At 44.4% G+C, this 17,028-nt stretch overlaps 1 protein-coding gene across 2 annotated transcripts in view; it reads left to right on the top strand.

The window, feature by feature from the left end:
* Positions 1-17,028, top strand: part of Tmtc1 (transmembrane O-mannosyltransferase targeting cadherins 1) — a 102,532-nt gene that overhangs the window by 50,089 nt on the left and 35,415 nt on the right. The window contains exons 5-6 of one of the 2 annotated variants that reach the window (XM_032905430.1): positions 3,752-3,865; positions 14,651-14,794. In XM_032905430.1, coding sequence (XP_032761321.1) covers positions 3,752-3,865; positions 14,651-14,794 — 258 coding nt within the window. The remainder of the gene's footprint in view (positions 1-3,751; positions 3,866-14,650; positions 14,795-17,028) is intronic. The other variant, XM_032905431.1, reaches the window with a different exon arrangement.

Here is a 17,028-nt window from a genome sequence, read left to right as displayed (position 1 = left end):
TGTACTTTATGGTTTCTCAAGGCTCTTATTTGACATGACAAAAATAAACAAGATTATAGTGCTTTAATGAAAGCTTCCCTGAGTGAATCACCCCACCTAACTGGATTTGAATCTTTTCATTGGACACTCTATCTCTGTTTCTCCCTCTCCATTTTTTCTCACCACCATCCTTCTCTCTGCCTCTGTGGGTTTAAATTCTTGTGCACAGAGCATTTTTTTCCTGTATGTGTCTTTTATAATGTCTTCCAGACCCACTAATGTGTCACACATGGCACAATGTCCTTTTGTAAAGTTGAATAATATTCTATTGTACATAAAAGTCACAACTTCTTTATTTGTTCATCTATTCATGGGCCTTAAGTTACCATATCTTGATTATGGTGAATAAGGGGGAAGCTATTTGATACTGACCCTGGCAATGATTTCTTAAAGCTCACAATGAAGGGTGAACACAGGCCAATGAAAGCAGAACTGAAGAAGGGAGGGTACATCAAACTGCAGGCTCAGTGGGGCTATGCTAGTCAAACTCAGGATAGCGGGGCTACATCAGACTGTAGGGCTTTTATACCTGGGTGTAATGCTCTTGGGACTGTAAAGCAGGGTTGTGAATGGTGATGGGCTTGGGCCCCATAGAATGGTTGCTTTAAACAAACCAGGAATAAGTGTAGCTGAGGGCTTAGATGGACTGCTTGCAGACTCTAGGTGAGAATGCAAACAAATTTAGCCATCATAGAAACAGTATAGAGATTTTGCAAAGGATTGAAAATAGAGTCATTATGTGGTCCAGCAGTGTGTCCCTGGGTAAGCATCCACAGGAAGTGAGACTGATACTCAGAGTCTGTACTCCTGAAGAGGGTATAATCAGGCCTCTACTGTGTTCCGCTAACCTGTCCCCTCGGGCTTGTCTCTAGCTTCCCATGACCCCATCAGGCCTCTATACAGTTGCTTGAGTCCCAGATATGGGACTTTACAGCTAAATATAAAGAGGCTGTTATTTTAACAAAATTTGTCCTAATGTATCTCCCAATAGGTTTTATATAGTGCATGGAACTACCCTACTAATATCTCTTCATATTTGAAATTTAAATGAAAATTTCATCTTGGAAAGGTGACATGGTAGAGTTCAGTTACCTGCCAAGCAGTCCCCCTCTTGTTACTACTCTTCCTCATCCTCATCAACCATTCTCTTTTAGTCAAAATAAGTCCCAGGATTTTCTTTCCAAACAGGCCCCTGCCCGTCCTCCCTGCTTTCAAGAGCACCCTGCTACCACCTCCCTTTAGATGAAGGAACAAGCTCCAGGCCTAGACACCTTGTGCCTGAGCCCCCTGCCTCTTCCCTGCTGTTTGGTCTTCAGGTCAAGTCTGTGTAGCAGATGCACATGGCAAGCTGATCCTCTCCTGGTCCACCTGTCTCTTATTATCTTCAGAGCTTGGGGGTGACCCTGTTAGGAGCCCTGAGCCAATGATCTCAGCTACAGACAAGCATCTGATGAGAGATACAGCATCTGGGTTCAGCCATGTAGTGTTTGGACATACCCCTCCTTGCTAATTGATAATCATTATGTGCTTGTGGTTAGGAGCAAAGGCTGTGTGACTTTTATAGGCTGTCCCCTAACTTCAGTTCACATGATGATGCCTCAGCATAGAACTTTATTGTATCTAAAGTCAGAATCTGGGAGAGAAATGCTAATGAATGAAGTTGTTAAGATGGGGCCTGACCCATCTGCTACTGTTATGGGGAAAGGATGTGAGGACTTACTCACTGGGCACATGAACAAGGAAAGGCCATGGGAGGACACAGTCTCGGGGTAGATGTCCACAGCCAGGAGCAGGGCCTACACAGACAGTAAACTGATTAGATATTTGAATCTCTCTGGTGATGACTCATTTTTGTACGCAACCTCAAATTATTGAAAGAAAGAAAATGAAAAGAAGGGTTGACTGAGTGAAGAAAGAAAAGAAAAGACAGATTTGGCCTGTAGGTATAAGGTTGCTTGGATGGAACCCATCACAGATCCTTTCACCTCCCACTTGCTTCCTATATCTCCTTGCCACACCCATCTCCCTCTCCCTCCTACCACCCTGCTTCCTTCTGTTTTCCTTTGCAATTTCCACAGCATTTTCCCCAGAAGGCCTTGCTGCCTGCAGTCCATTTCTACAAAACAGCCATTGCAATCCTCGAACACTCAACTGTTGGTCTCATTTCTGTTCTTCAACCTTGACTCCCCCACTGCTTTTCAAATGGAGGCCAGGGTTTCCTGAGTGGTCTCCTCACTCAATCTGGCCTCTCAATGATCAAGTGCCTTTTAGTCTCTCTCAGCTCCTGTGTCCCCAATTCTCCTGCTCTCATTTTCCTGTCAGGAAACAAAGGATAGGAAGTGGGACCTAGTCACAAGACCTAAGTGTCCCACCACCACCACCCTCCACCCAGTGACCCACTAGCTCTCCTAACCAGCCTCTTCCTTCTAAAGACTCCACAACTTTCCAAACAGCACTTCCATGAGGGCATCTCACATTCAGACCACGTCTGCTCAGGACACGCACTGCCTCCTCGTCTAGCTCTTCTCTTTATCCTCAGAGCCTCAGCCGTGTTGCCTGCCTTCTGGAAGTTGTGTTTGTTCTGGTCTAAGGTCACTGTGACCTGCTGATACAGTACCCACTTAAGAGTGTTTGTCTCATTATCCCCATTTGCTAACTGGCCATGTGTCCTCGCCCCTGTAAGGTTCTAAGAACAGACTGCGGCATTCCGTATCTGTAAACTGGTCTTCTTAAGCCACCAGACTGCTGGGATGCTGCATTTACAGCAGACCATGCAGTCTAGACCCAGGCATGTGATCATTATCTTGTTGTAAAGTAAAGCCCTATTTTACTGCCCCTAACCCCAGCCCCCATGTTGGAGGAAGCTGAGATGTGGAAAGAAAGCTCAGAGCAAGGACAGCTTATGTTAGATTTCATCTCATGCCTTAAAGGAGTGGTTTTGGTTATGGGTTGTGCCTTCTTGCCTTATAAAATCCATCTCCTCTTGCCTTCTAGTACCTTTGAATTGCACACACAGAATCTCTTAGGCTACTTCACCTTCTATCCACAGATAAAAAGCCTTCACCTGAGTTAGGCATGAGAGAGAAGAAGGGCTTGCCTGAGGCTGGAATCACTCAACAAGGGGCAGTGTCTGTATCATCTTCTGTGAGGTCTAACTTTACCACATTGTTCCTTATATCAGATCCTCTGCCTGCTGCTCCCTAAGGTGGAAGGTCATGCTGGCCTGGGCAGTTGAAAGCTTTGTGCCCTGCTTCTGTTCTGCTCCCTCATGTCTGCAGTTAAGCTCTGCTCTGCCTTTAACAAAAAGCCTTAGCAAAGATGACCACATGTTACCAAGCTCTCCCGGTGAGTGTTCAGCAGAGAGCAGGGTCCTCATGTGTTCCTACAGAGAACATTGCGTTCTCCTCAGTCAGGGTTTTATCATGTGTGCATAGCTGGCTACAGCCTTCACTCCTTCCTCGTGTAGTCACCCATATAAGTCACAAAATTCAGAAGCTTGTTTAAGATGAAGACAGTGGGGTTGGGGATTTAGCTCAGTGGTAGAGCACTTGCCTAGCAAGCACAAGGCCCTGAGTTCAGTCCCCAGCTCCGAAAATAAAAAAAAAAGAAAAAGATGAAGACTGAGCATCTAAAGGCAGCTTCCTGAAGCTGGAAGTGGAACACAGAGTCTGACAATGACTTTTGTTTTCTTCCTTCTTAATATCCTTTGTAGGTCTGGAGTTCAGACTCTACCCCACAATGCCAAGGTTCATTACAACTACGCCAATTTCCTCAAAGACCAAGGTCGGAACAAGGAAGCGATCTACCACTACAGAACTGCCCTCAAGTAAGCAGCACAAAGGCCTTTGCTTCCTGCTGTGGCCAGGCGGGCTCACACCGCCTCCCCGCCCAGGGTGTGGGTGGTCACTTCTCCTGGCAGTGAACTGGCTTTCCCTGGGTTCCGAGTCTTTGGGCTCAGCATTCCAGTCTGCCGCAGACGAACTCCCTCGGTGCTCCTTCTTCCATGTTCAACACGTTGTAAAAAAATAAAATTGGCATTGCTACACATAACACAGTGGGGTTAAACTCTGCTGGATGCAGACATGTAAAGCAGGGGTTTCTTGTTAAAAATACACTGGTAAGTTTGGAGAGGAATATCTGTTCTAACCTTTAACAGTATGTACATAGAAAGCTCCAGGCCTCTTATATCTGTGTTTTATGTAGTGTATGTTGGTAGGGTGTGTGTATGTGCACGTCTTATGGTGGCCTGAGGTCCACCTCAGGTGCCATTTCTTGGACACTGTACACTTTGCTTTGAAATAGTCTTAGCTGCCTAGGAATTGCCAATTAGTCAAGACTAACTAGCCTTTGAGACCTTGTCTCAAAAAAGGCAAACAGAAAAAGGAAGATATATTCCATCATTGTTGACATAAAGTGTGCTTGGCCTTAGTAATAGATGTCTCATGGTTTTTTCTTGAGCAAAGGAAATAGGCAGTCTGTCCAACAGCGTTGGTGGGAGATGGATTACCACCATGTTTACAAATTTTGTCAGCTTCAAATAGAAAAGTAAATGTGGCCTTAAGCCACAGCTGGGCCAAAGGCTTTCATGAAATTCTCTGGCAGTTGATTCCACAAAATTATAGTAGCTGGTTTGGAGTTTCTGCCCCTTTCCTGTGAAGCAATAAAAATAAATGTTTGATCTAGAAGAAATATACACCCTAAAGAATAGAGGAGGATAATCAAAGCTATAAATCCAATGCTGAAATTAGTGAATTATTTAATGCTCTCATCCTGGCTTCCACATATTTCTGATTTAAAGTCTTATTTTAGTATGTGCTCCTCTGCCATGGCCCTTCCACAGATATGAGTGTTTTACTTCCTGTTTTACAATAAGCTGTCACTCTTTGTGTTAGACAAAAGAGGAAACTCCCAGGACCATTCATCATCTTGACAGTTGTTTATCCTTGGTGACTAGAAGATTGTCCAACTTCAGTCCTGCTATTTCTTCTTGGGAGTTACTGACAGGAACTCCTCTCCTCCCCAATGACCCTTCCTCTCTTTCAACCCTAGTGTATCTCATGCTTTCCTTATTTACCACAGCAAGGAAGAAAGTGACTGGGAAAGCAGCAAATTAAAGGCAGTGGGGTCTGGATCTTTTCGACAAACCCAACCACTACTACTGAAATGACCACGTAAACCCCACAGGCAATGGAATCTCTCTATTGTATAATCAGGGAGCAGAGAGCAGAGGGGAAGTGCAAAGCCCACCCAGTGACCCACTTCCTTCAGTGAGGCTCCACCTTCTACAGGTTCTACAACTTTCTCATAAGCTCCTCCATCTGGGGGCCAAGTGCAAGTGCATGGGACTTTGGAGCCACCTCAGTCTTGTGCGGACCACTCAGAAACCTTCCCTTACATCCTCAACAAAAGCCAACGCTCCTGAGTGTTAGCTTTGTGTTGCTGCAGGAATCACCTTCCAGTTCACACTTAATTTTGACACTAATTTCTGCGTTAGTCAGGGTTCTCTAGAGTCACAGAATGTGTGGAATGTCTCTATATATTAAGGGAATTTATTGTAATGACTTAGAGTCTGCAGTACAACTAACTCAACAGTGGGCAGCTGTGAATTGGAAGTCCAAGAATCTGGTAGGTGGTTGGTAAGTCCCACAAGGCAAGTTGTTTTAGCTGGCCTCTTGTATAAGCTGTAATCCTAAAGTAGGTTCCCACAGATGTGCTGGCAAGTAAGTGCAAACAGGGGAAGAAGAGTGAATCTTCCTTCTTCCAGTGTCCTGGTGTAGGCCTCCAACAGAAGGTATGGCGCAGATTAAAGGTTAGTACCACCTCTGGATTTGGAACTTGCTTGTCCCAGGCTGGCCTTGACCTCAGAGATCTACTTGCCTCAGTCTCCTGGGATTAAAGGCGTGTACTACCTTGCCTGGGCCTAAGCTTTTTATGGCCACTATGCCTCAAGATCTGGATGAAAAGCATGTGTCATCCCATGTTAAGATCTGGGTCAGGAGTCTGTGTCTTCCAGTCCTAAGATCTGGATCACAGGTGTGCCCTCCATTTCTGGATTCTAGTTCATTCCAGATGTAGTCAAGCTGACAACCAGGAATTACCATTATAGATTCCCATGTGACAGGATCAGAAAACATAGATGTATCTACTGTGTATCTACCTCCAGTGCTTTTTAATTCTGTATTGTGTAGGATTAGGGCCTGCCATTTCATAGCAGGTGATAGAAGAGACCTGCCAAGAATCATTTCCACCTAGCAATTGCCAAGCAACACCTTATTCCCTTATCCAGGAAGTCAGAGGAGGAGGTGAATAATGTAAACAGCGTGAACAATGTGCAGAAGATGTTGAATTCACGCTTGGCTGTTTGGGCGCTTATTGATTGCTGACTAGTTTTAAAAGTCAGTTAAAAGTGAAGAACCAAGAAACAGGTCTCTTTCTCCTCTTCCTTCCCTTTCCCTCTTCACAAGAAGGAATTCACACCGGTACTATAAACCTAATCAAAATGTCCACCTGAGTTGTTTTAGAGTAGACATCATATCTGACTGCATTACTGGCATGAATTCCTTCATGTGCATAAGGTCTTAAAGTCAGTCCAAAATGATTGATTACACCCATATCCTTTGGGCTACTATTGCACCAGTGAGCACATCTTGCCTGAGCAATCAGTCAGTGTTGTATGCACAGAATAATTCCATTCGTGGGTTTTTCTCCAACAGCCTAGATAGCATCTCTGAAACTTAGAAATCTAACTTGCAGGGAGGAAATTTTCAGGACAGTTCCAGCTTGATCTCTCTGTGTGCTATAACCAAAGATGTATCTGCAGCAGTAGGCGCTTACCATCTAGTCATTGTGAGCCACCAACAGCAGTGGTAGTAGCCTGGTTCTTTTGGGGGTATGTGTGCTCATGGGGAGTTGTCGTAATTACTTTTCTAATGCTATGACATAAAAGATATAATGACTGAGGCAACTTAAAGGAGAAACAGTTCTGGGGGTGCTTACAGTTTCAAAGGGAGAGTCCATGACCATCATGGTACAGAGCATGGCAGCAGGCAGGTGGGCATGGCACTGAAACAGGATCTAAGTGCTCACATCTTGATCCACAGACACAAGGCAGATAGAAAACTGAAAATGGTGTGAGGTTCTGAAACCTCAAAGCTCGCCCCAGTGACACACCTCCTCCAATGACATCATACCTCCTAATCTTTCTCAAACAGCTCCACTAACTAGGGACCAACATTGAAATATATGTGTCTGTGGGGGCCATTCTCATTCAAACTACCACAGGAGATATCAAGCCAACTAAAATTTTCTCTTGTACAAAAGAAAAATCCAAAGTGATGGGTAATTTCCATTGCTGACTTGACTGGTTAAGAAACACCTAAGGTGTTGATGAGGGATACTTCTGGGTATGTCTGTGAGGGTCTTCAGCTGAATATAGAGGGGAAAGGAGAAAGCTAGCTGAGTGCCTGGATTACCCTTTGGGGTCGGTTGAGCAAGCAGCCTTGTTCCCTACCATGATACATTTTTATCTTCTCAAAGTAAATCCTTCTCCCTCTAAGTTGCTTCTGCCAGGTATTTTACCACAGGTACAACAAAAGGAAATAATACATCCACCCACTATTTGATTGTCTAACACATGAGAAAGGGTTGAACTGAAATCTACTGCAGTTTGTTCAGTGTATAGAATAGACTTGGCAGGAGAACAGAGCCCATTGACGTAGTTCTTTTTATTTCCTCCTACACATGATGACTGGGATTCTACAGGGAGCTCCCATTACACTGAGATGAGTGTCTGTGAGAAATGAACTAATAGAGGAATAAGTATTACAGAAGCATGGTTGTCATTCGAGTCTGAGGAAACCTAAGATGTCTAATCAACCGCTGTTCTTGATGCCTCTAGTGTGTGAGCACTAGCTCATTGTAATTCCTTTAAAATGCTGTTTATGAGCTGCTGGAGTTCGATCATTAAATATCAGGAGTCAACGAGTGTTTCCAAAAGCTTTACTGTCTTCCTGGAGGGAACATTTCAAATGTCTTTCTTGTGATCATGACACCTTGTGTCTGAATTGTGTCTCTGGAAAGAATTAAAATCCTAATAATGTTTGTTAGCCAGGTTTAGCCTCAGGGAGATGATTTCTTGGCTGGTATGGCATTTTTATCTGTGAAGGTGTAAAGAGCTTTCCAATTACTACAAGGAGATATTTGAAATTATTTTTGTTTCTTCCTGTTATGAACCAAAAAAAATTACATTCTTAATAGATACATATATGCCACACACATAAATGTCACATACACAATGCATATACACATATATACATATATGTATGTGGTTTTTATTATGTCTCATATTCATAAAGCTTAAGGAATTAACATTATGTAGAAAAGTTTTGAATTTTAGTGAAATTGTGGCCAATTTATCAACCAAGTTTCAAAATGTAGCAAAGTTTCATGCTGACTCTTTTCCTCCCCATATCTCCCTTTCGTTTGACCAGCTTAGATGAGGTTTCTCAGGGTTAGATTCCAGGGCAGAGGTCTGCATGCAGGAAATCCATCCAGAGCACTCTCATAAACACAGGACGGAAGCAGAGAGCAGGGCGGACAAGGGCGTGGGGATGCAGCAGTTAGCTGCAGCTGCTGGTTTTCCTGGTATTTCTTTAGTATTCTCCTTCTTCCAAACCCTTAATTAACAGTTCTCCCCTTCTTCTGGGGGCTTCTCCTTTGGAGCCTTCACTTTCTTTCATGTCCTGTTGCCCCCTCGTGCAGATCAGATGCATCACCGCATTACCCGTCTTCCCACTATCACAGCCACCTGCCTGGCAGGCAGCAGGGCATTTCCACCTCCTTCTCCTTACACTACAGGCCCAGCTACTCACATTCTCCACTACATCTTGGTGAACTGTGTTTGGTTCCCTGAGTTTTGGGGCCTTGCTTCCTTTCCATGGAATACTGCCATTGGTTTGGCAGCGTGAACTTGGGAGAGTGGAGCCTAGAAATGAGGCGGTCTAAAGCCACATGTAATTGTCAACTTTAATCAGAGCATCAAGTAATTTATATTCAGAGGGCATTCTGGGGATTAGGCAACATCATGGGAACAAGTTCACTTAAGTTCAAGTTGTACTCAGTTACAAAGGCAAGGTTACATGAGCTTAGGCTGTAAACAGGCACAAGGACAATAGCATGCTGAATAGTAACAGGTAAGACGATGGGTGATCTGAAATAAAACTCACTCCTATTCTTAAACCTGGGAGGGACAGGAAAGCACACCCTAAGGACACATCCATGTAATGGATGAGCAGAGGTTACCAGACCCCTATCATGCTTACTTGGAGCTTTGGTACAATCCCTCAGAAGCCTCACACAGCTTCATTCATGGACTGTTCAGATAGAACACAGTTAATCCCACTGGGTGAGACTAAGACCACCACAGTTTCTGAGGTAAATTTAAAGCAAGCTTTTAAATACTGGCCAGGAAGATGGACAGTGACTAGGTCCATACCCAGGATTCTCAGAGAATGGCCCCAAATTATGTTAGATACTTATAAAAGCAAACCCCAAAGACTACATACTTCCCTCCTTACATACTTCCTGCATGTGTGCCTATATATGACTGGTCAAGTATATCCTCTGCAGTTGGGGCAACCAACCTTGTTTATGGAAATGAAAACACTGTGGCTTGTTACCGTACCTCAACATCCCCCAGCATTCCAGGAAGTTGTCTGTACTTGGGCAAGTGGGGCTCACAGGTTAGAGGCATTTTTGATTTATCGATCTCTTGAGCAAAGTAATTAAAACTCAAAACAAAACATTAACCTTCATAACACCTTCCTTTCACTCCCCTTTTCTCTGTCATCAGGCTCTAGTCCGTCCTTTTAAGCCTTCACTGTGGAACACCTTGAGGAACAAGGTGGCTCAGTCATATATGTTCTCCATGCTCCCCGAAACTCACTTTTTCCTCATTTGCTGTCTGTCTCCTACTGCCTGGAAGCAAGGGCAAGTTGTCTTGCTGTTCTGGACCATTGACAGTGGATGTGGCTAACTGTAGGTGCTTAATAAGTGCTTGTGGAGAAAAAGACTGCATGATGACAGTGTCCAGCACCTCAGTCACAGGACACTTAGCAACAGCACCACCATGCAGAGTGGTGCTTCTCAGAGAGCTGTGGGCAATGACGGTAGAGTAGTTCATCCTGCTGCAGACTGATCTGGGTATTGCTAGATATTCCACAGCCTATTTAATTCCAGTTGTATGGCAGTACTGGTCCCCAGGGGTCAAGATAGACATTGAGAAATAAGTGCCTTTCCCACCTGTCTTAGTTAGGGTTTTACTGCTGTGAACATGTACCATGATCAAGGCAACTCTATAAAGGACAACATTTTATTGGGGCTGGCTTACAGGTCCAGAGGTTCAGTCCATTATCATGATGGCGGGGAGCATAGCAGGATCTAGGCAGGCATGGCACTGGAGGAGCTTAGAGTTCTATATCTTGTTCTAAAGGTCAACAGAAAATTCAGGCAGCAAGGTGGAGGGTCTCAAAGGCCACACCACAGTGACACAGTTTCTACAACAAGGCCACACCTGTTAATACTGCCGCTCACTCCCTGGGCCAGGCATATTCAAACCACCACAACACTCCATGATCTCCTAAGCTGAAAGTTGTTATTAAGAATGCAAACATAGCTTCCTGCCCAATGTTCTTCAACTGACCAGCCAGTGTGTGTTCATAGTCAGCGTGTGTTAGTGCCAAGAAATGATACCACAGCAAAGCCCCAGGAGCACATGAACCCGTCACTCAGAAAGCACACGGGACTTTGAATGACCTACCTTTGGACATGGCATTAAAATTGTGTCTAGAATCACATTTGGTGTGAAACAAACTGGAAAAGCTTTGGGAAATGATGTTGGGTCTGTGAAGATCAACTATCCCTACGTGAATTATTGACAGTACCCCTACATTCCCAAGACAGACGTGGTTCCTTGGCCTCAGTATCTGAGGAATCCTGCAGAGAGAACAGGTGGATAGGAGTGGCTGAAGTGTGCTGGCTCATGACGAAGGAAGAGTAAATGCTATGTTAACTGGTGAACTGGCGGGAGCATGAAAGGCCCCTGGATGGATGGGGTGTGTGTGTGGGTGTGTGTGTGTGTGTGTGTGTGTGTGTGTGTGTGTGTGTGTGTGCGCGCGCGCGTGTGTGCAGGTGAGTGTGGAGGCCAGTAGTTAATTCAGGTGTCTTTCTCCATTGCCCTTTACCTTGTTTTCTGAGACAGTTTCTCACTGAACCCAGAGCTCCCCAATTGTATCAACAAGCAGCCAGTTAGCCTGAGGAACCCACCTGTTTCTTCTCCCCAGACACCAAGTTGACACATTGTGTTCTGTACAACCATACTTTTACATGAGCATTAGGAAATTCCAACCCACACTGCCATGCTTGCATGACAGACTTCACCAACTATCTCCCCAGTCCGAGAATGATGTTTCTGATGTTGAAAAACTGGATTTGAGGGAAGGAGAGTCCCAACCTGGCATGTAACCCCCAGTCCTACATCTGCCTTCGAAGTACAGCGGTGGTGTTGGATGTGTCATGCCCATCATCACATCCATTCACATAGAAACTGTAAGAAGCAGCTGGCTGTACATATACCAGCTGTACACATACCAGCTTCACGCAGCCGGCATCTGACCCCTCGACATTATTCTCCCCATGGACCAGTTCTCTGTCTACTCTGCCACTCATTCCAAAGTCCATCACTGTCTGAAAAGAGCAGAGAAGTGGTGTTGTTTAGATTCCCAACCCCGAGAAGTGAACTCTCTGGAATCAGAGCAATGCAACCATTTACAAGTGACTCATTTCCTGAGGGCTTGGGAAAACGTTTTCACTCTGCAGAGCCTTGGCCAAGCCTAGGGTGGAATCCCTCCACAGCAGCACTGAGGTCACTGAGGAGAAAGAGGTGAGAAGGCCCTTAGCCCCTCAGGCTATCTTCAAGATATCAGGAACCCAGTGCCAGATATAAAGCAAAGCGGGTTGCTGAGCGCTGGACCACTTCAGACAACCAAAGAAGCTGACCAGGAAGATCAGCGGTCTCTCTCGGGGGCCAGTTAGTGACAGGATAAATTGAATTTATGGCATAAAAGAAACCAAGCACTTAAATTATGCAAAACTAACAGTCTATTGACTTCTGAAGAGAAGCTTGTTTTGTGTATACGTCAGACCAGTGAAATTGAGCTTCAATTGTAGAGGTATATTTTTTCCTTGTCACATTTTTTTTTATAATTTTTTCTCAACAAGTAATAGAAAATAATCATCTAACCTTAGGGTATTTAACTTCAAATAAATTAATTTGTGGCATGAAAGTCAGACACTTGGTCGGGTTTATATGCTCTGGAAGAGCGTTGCAAACTATAGCACATGAATTAATGTTATTTAAACAATAAAATTTTACTGGTAAGGTACTGAAAGGTTAAAACCTTATAACATTCTTAACTTTAAAATTTTCAAATACATGGGTGAAATAAAGTACAAGCTCAAATTCTAGTCCCAAATAGCTGTATCTATGAGCCTTTACAGACAGGGGCTAGAGAGATGGCCCCAGTGGGTAAAAGCTCTTCATGAACAAGCATGGTAAACTGAGTTCTGATCCCAGCACTCACTTGAAGAGCCAAGTATGGCTGCTTATGCCTGTAACCCCAGCACTGTGCAGGTGGAGACTAGATCAGTGGGGCTTGTTGGCTGTCAGTCTAGGTCCCAGTGTGGGGAAAGACCCTGTCTCAAAGAAATAAGGCAGAAAGTGATAGAGAAGTGATAGAGAAGCGCGCGCGCACGCACACACACACACACACACACACACACACACACACACACACAGACACACGTATGCATACATACACACTCATAAAGCAGAAATTCACTTCTAAGAGGTTACCGAGAGTTGTTGACTCTAGCTCATTCCCAAAGTGTACTTCTCTAACACTGAGAACATGACTGCTCCAAAGTATGGTTGAGGAAAAGATTTTTATTATAGATCTGAGGAAGAGTGTATAGCCAGAGCCGTCTTTTAAAGTAGTGGACAGAACATGGCCAGCAGACTTGGTCATGAGGAGGAGCAAGAGAAGTAAGCAAAGAGAATGAGGGCAAAGGAGACCAAGGAAGAGGGGCCAAGAGAGCACAAAGCTAAGGGAGGAAATAAGGGAATGAGAAGCTAGGGGAGGGAAGCCCACGCAGTTTGGTATGTATGCTAATAGCATTGCAGATAGCCATTTGTATGGAGTTTCTTTTGGACCTAACAATAGTGATGATGTTAAGTCAGTAGTCAACATTTTTTGGAGTGAATAAGTATCTCTGTAGCCAACGTTTGTACACGTTGCACTGATTTCATTTGTCCCTCTGAGAATTGGTTCATAGTAGATCATAATTTAAGTGAATTGCCTAGAGAAAATAATAAAAATATTCTAAATAGAAGTTCCAATTCATAACAATTCACTTATTTGCTGAGGGTTGCATGACTCATGTATTATTTGGGTAAACAAATGAATCAACAGGAGTAATTAGCCTTTAAACACCTAAGAGTACAAATGTTTTGTGTGTGTGTTTGTGTGTGTGTGTGTGTGTGTGTGTGTGTGTGTGTGTGTGTGTGTGTGTGTGTGTGTAAGAGAAGAAAGGAAAAAAATAGAGTAGGGAGAGATCTACTGCTTAAGTTCATTTTCCCCAGGTTCCCTTTCCCCAATGGTAAACACTACATAGGGAATTTTAAGAGTTGACCTATGAGAAAATGCTTCAAAATGCAAAATGCCATTTGCATTAGCACATGTTGGGATGAGCATTGTCTTGGCTTTTTGTATTGAAGGCCTGTTCTACGGGTATATGACACTAGCCTGTTAGCTTGCGTGTCCACTCCAGAAAGAGCTGACTGCATGTTGGTTCTATCATAATGAATGAAAGACTGGATTGATACCCCCACTCCCTTAATCTGGGTAATTTAGTTTGCCGAAACGTACTCTACCCTGCTTTTTATTTCTTTTGAACTTTAAGAAGGCTGGCTTTTACTTCATTGCATGTTAAATTTTGTGTCCGAACTATTCTCAAGATTCTAAGAACTGTATCAAGCTAAGTAGAAGTGACAGAAAATGGGGGAAAGGGTCAAGATCAGGTGTTCTTTTATGGGGAGACATCATGTGACTTCCATCCTTTCTCAGTTGAGGCAGTCTTACTTAGATTCTGATCCAAAGATATTTACAAAGATCCCTCCTCAAGGGGACCCCACCCCAGCTGTAAACACTGAACAGGAACTGGTGGGCTGTCAGGCCTCAACAGATAGTTCCCACCAGGGCAAGGAAGATCTCTTGGTAGAAGGTGTATAATCAGTCTCTGAAGGACTGAAATGTACTTACTGTTGTAGATTTTCATGTTGTTTACTCTCGCAGTATTGAGGTTCATTTCCTTATACCTGAGTTTAAAGGTTTTGCCTTCTGTTGTTTGTATTTAGATGCCTTCAGCTGCAAAAGCACTTGGCCCTTAAGATATGACCCAGTTACTCCATTACAAGGAAGGCTTTGGGGTTCACTTAGGCTGTGGCATACTTAAAGTGCCGGTGTAGAAGTCCAAGTTTACCACTTTGCTTTTCCAGGCTGTACCCACGCCATGCAAGTGCACTGAACAACCTTGGGACCCTGACGAAGGACATGGCAGAAGCTAAGATGTACTACCAAAGGGCACTGCAGCTCCACCCACAGCACAACCGTGCACTTTTCAATCTGGGGAATCTCCTCAAGTAAGTAGACTGGCTCCTGCTGGTGAGCTGACCTGCAGCGTTCCAGAAACAGTTCCCTTATTTCCTTGTGCTACTGATGCCTCTTCCTAGGGATGAGGGGTTTGTACACTCTCAATGTAATTACTTCTGTTTCTTGCTAGTTAAAAGCAATATATCTCAGGACGTCTTTCTGAAATCAGTCCATAGATAGTCTGTGTCAGGAAAGAAAGAAGGGTTACACAGCCAAGAAAACGTAGCATGCATTCTATTGCACAGACACAGTACTGCAAATAGCTTTCCAGTGCTTCTAGTCCATGGTAAGTCTTACGGGGGACTCTATAGGGTACAGTGCTTCCAAGACTATCATTCTGTATTACACTTCAAAGAAAGCAGTGTTCTCTGAGGGAAATGACTTCCTGACCAGGATTCATGCTCAGCTTGGATTAAGGTTAGAAACAAAGCCAGGCTTGTTTGGAGTCAGAACAAACTCAGGAGGGCTGCAGAGATGGCTCAGTAGCTAAGAGCAATCACTGCTCTTGAGTGGACCAGAGTTCAGTTCCCAGCACCCACTTTGGGCTGCTTATAACTCAAGCTCCCGAGGATCTAATATCTCTCTGGACTCCATAGGTACCCACACACATGCACATACTCATACAGACACACATAAACCTACACACTCAATCTTAAGCATAAAATAATAACAGATAAGAGGCATGAGGAGGGTGGGTTCTAGTTTCTGAGGCAGCTGCAGGCAGCACTTTTACTTCTCTGTAGAACCCCTGGGAGCACCATGTGAAGTCATGCGGACTTGGGTTTGAACGGCTCTACAGTGTCTGTGTGCTTTTGTTGATGGCTCAAATCACCGAGTGGGTAGAAAACCCACAGATGTCTCCATAGGGAACTGACTTCTGTGTTAATCCAGTCTGTCTTCACTGATGACATCTGAGTTACTCTATAGGAAAGTATGCTTAGAACATGGCAGCAGCTGCTGGGCAGTGAGAGAAACTCCTGACTCACCGGTGTAAGGCTTTCCCTTCTCACCCAGCAGTTCCCCAGATCAACGGTCTGGCTTTACATCTGTGTAAGACTGTGACGATTTCTGGGGCCTCTCATTTTTAATGGTGCTTTTCCTGATAGAACAGGTAAGAGGGAATGGGCATCCTAACATGTGTGCAAAGGGAGAAGCAGCAGCCATGTTTCAGCATGAGTCTCAGAATCCAGTGGATGAAATCGTGTTAGTAGCTAACCTTGCAGCTGACAAGTAAGTTATATACGTGGCACACGTGTAATGTATATGTGCGTGTATGTTAGCTGCATTACATGATTCTTAAAACACCTGTGCTGAGATGTTCTACCACCTTCATCTCATCCCGCAGGTCAGGAGCCCAGGCTCCTGCAGAGAGCTCTGTAACCCTGACCTAGGCTTGCTGTTGACCCAGGATTGAACTCTGCTCTTTGACTCCTTGTCTTGTTTGCATTCCTTTCCCGTTTTTTTCTTAAATAGCTCCCCAGCTGCCAAGATGACATAATATCAAGGTGTGTAAGAGCTTACCTTGGCCTTCTATAGAACTCCTAATAGCCTTTCTGAAGGAAACAATTCTGTTATTTTCATTACCCAGAGGCTGCATTGCTAAATCACAGAGGAAGGTGATCCAGAAAACTGCAGGGCCGATCTGCATTTAGATGGAGCTGAGCTCACCTCTGCCTTCCCTAATAGGCCTCTGAGTAGCAATGAGTAGAAACCAAGAAAAGGGTAAGAATGTTGCAGATGTGGGCGAAGCAGAGGGTCTACTGTTTTCAGCATCCTTGCCCTGGTTTTCTCTTGAGCCAGCTTTTGAGGTATTGCAGTTTGCTTTATAAAGCCATGCCTCTTTCTGTAGTGTAGCATATAATCCATTCTCTTTGCTTATGGCGAGCACAGATCTGACCATTGCTAAGAAGCAGCCACTCCCCATTCCTATTTAATAAATGAGGGCACTGAAATTTGGGCAAAAGGAACCCCAGTCCTTTTAACTCAGCAGACTCGACCACTGCCTCCTAGTGCCCCAGGTGGAAAGTGCCAGTCAGCTGTCAAGTAGTCATCAACTGCCTGGTAGAAACAGCTTCAGAACTGTGCATGCAATGTCAGTGTGATGGTTTGTATATGCTTGGCCCAGGGAGTGGAAGGATTTGAAGGTGTGGCCTTGCTGGAGTAGGTGTGTCACTGTGGGTGTGGGCTTAAGTCCCTCACCCTAGATATCTAGAAGTTAGACTTC

This window comes from Rattus rattus, chromosome 6, assembly GCF_011064425.1.
Source record: "Rattus rattus isolate New Zealand chromosome 6, Rrattus_CSIRO_v1, whole genome shotgun sequence".
NCBI classification, from domain to species: Eukaryota; Metazoa; Chordata; class Mammalia; order Rodentia; family Muridae; genus Rattus; species Rattus rattus.
The sequence above is the reverse complement of the archived record's forward strand: the minus strand, read 5'-3'. Positions and strand labels throughout refer to the sequence as shown.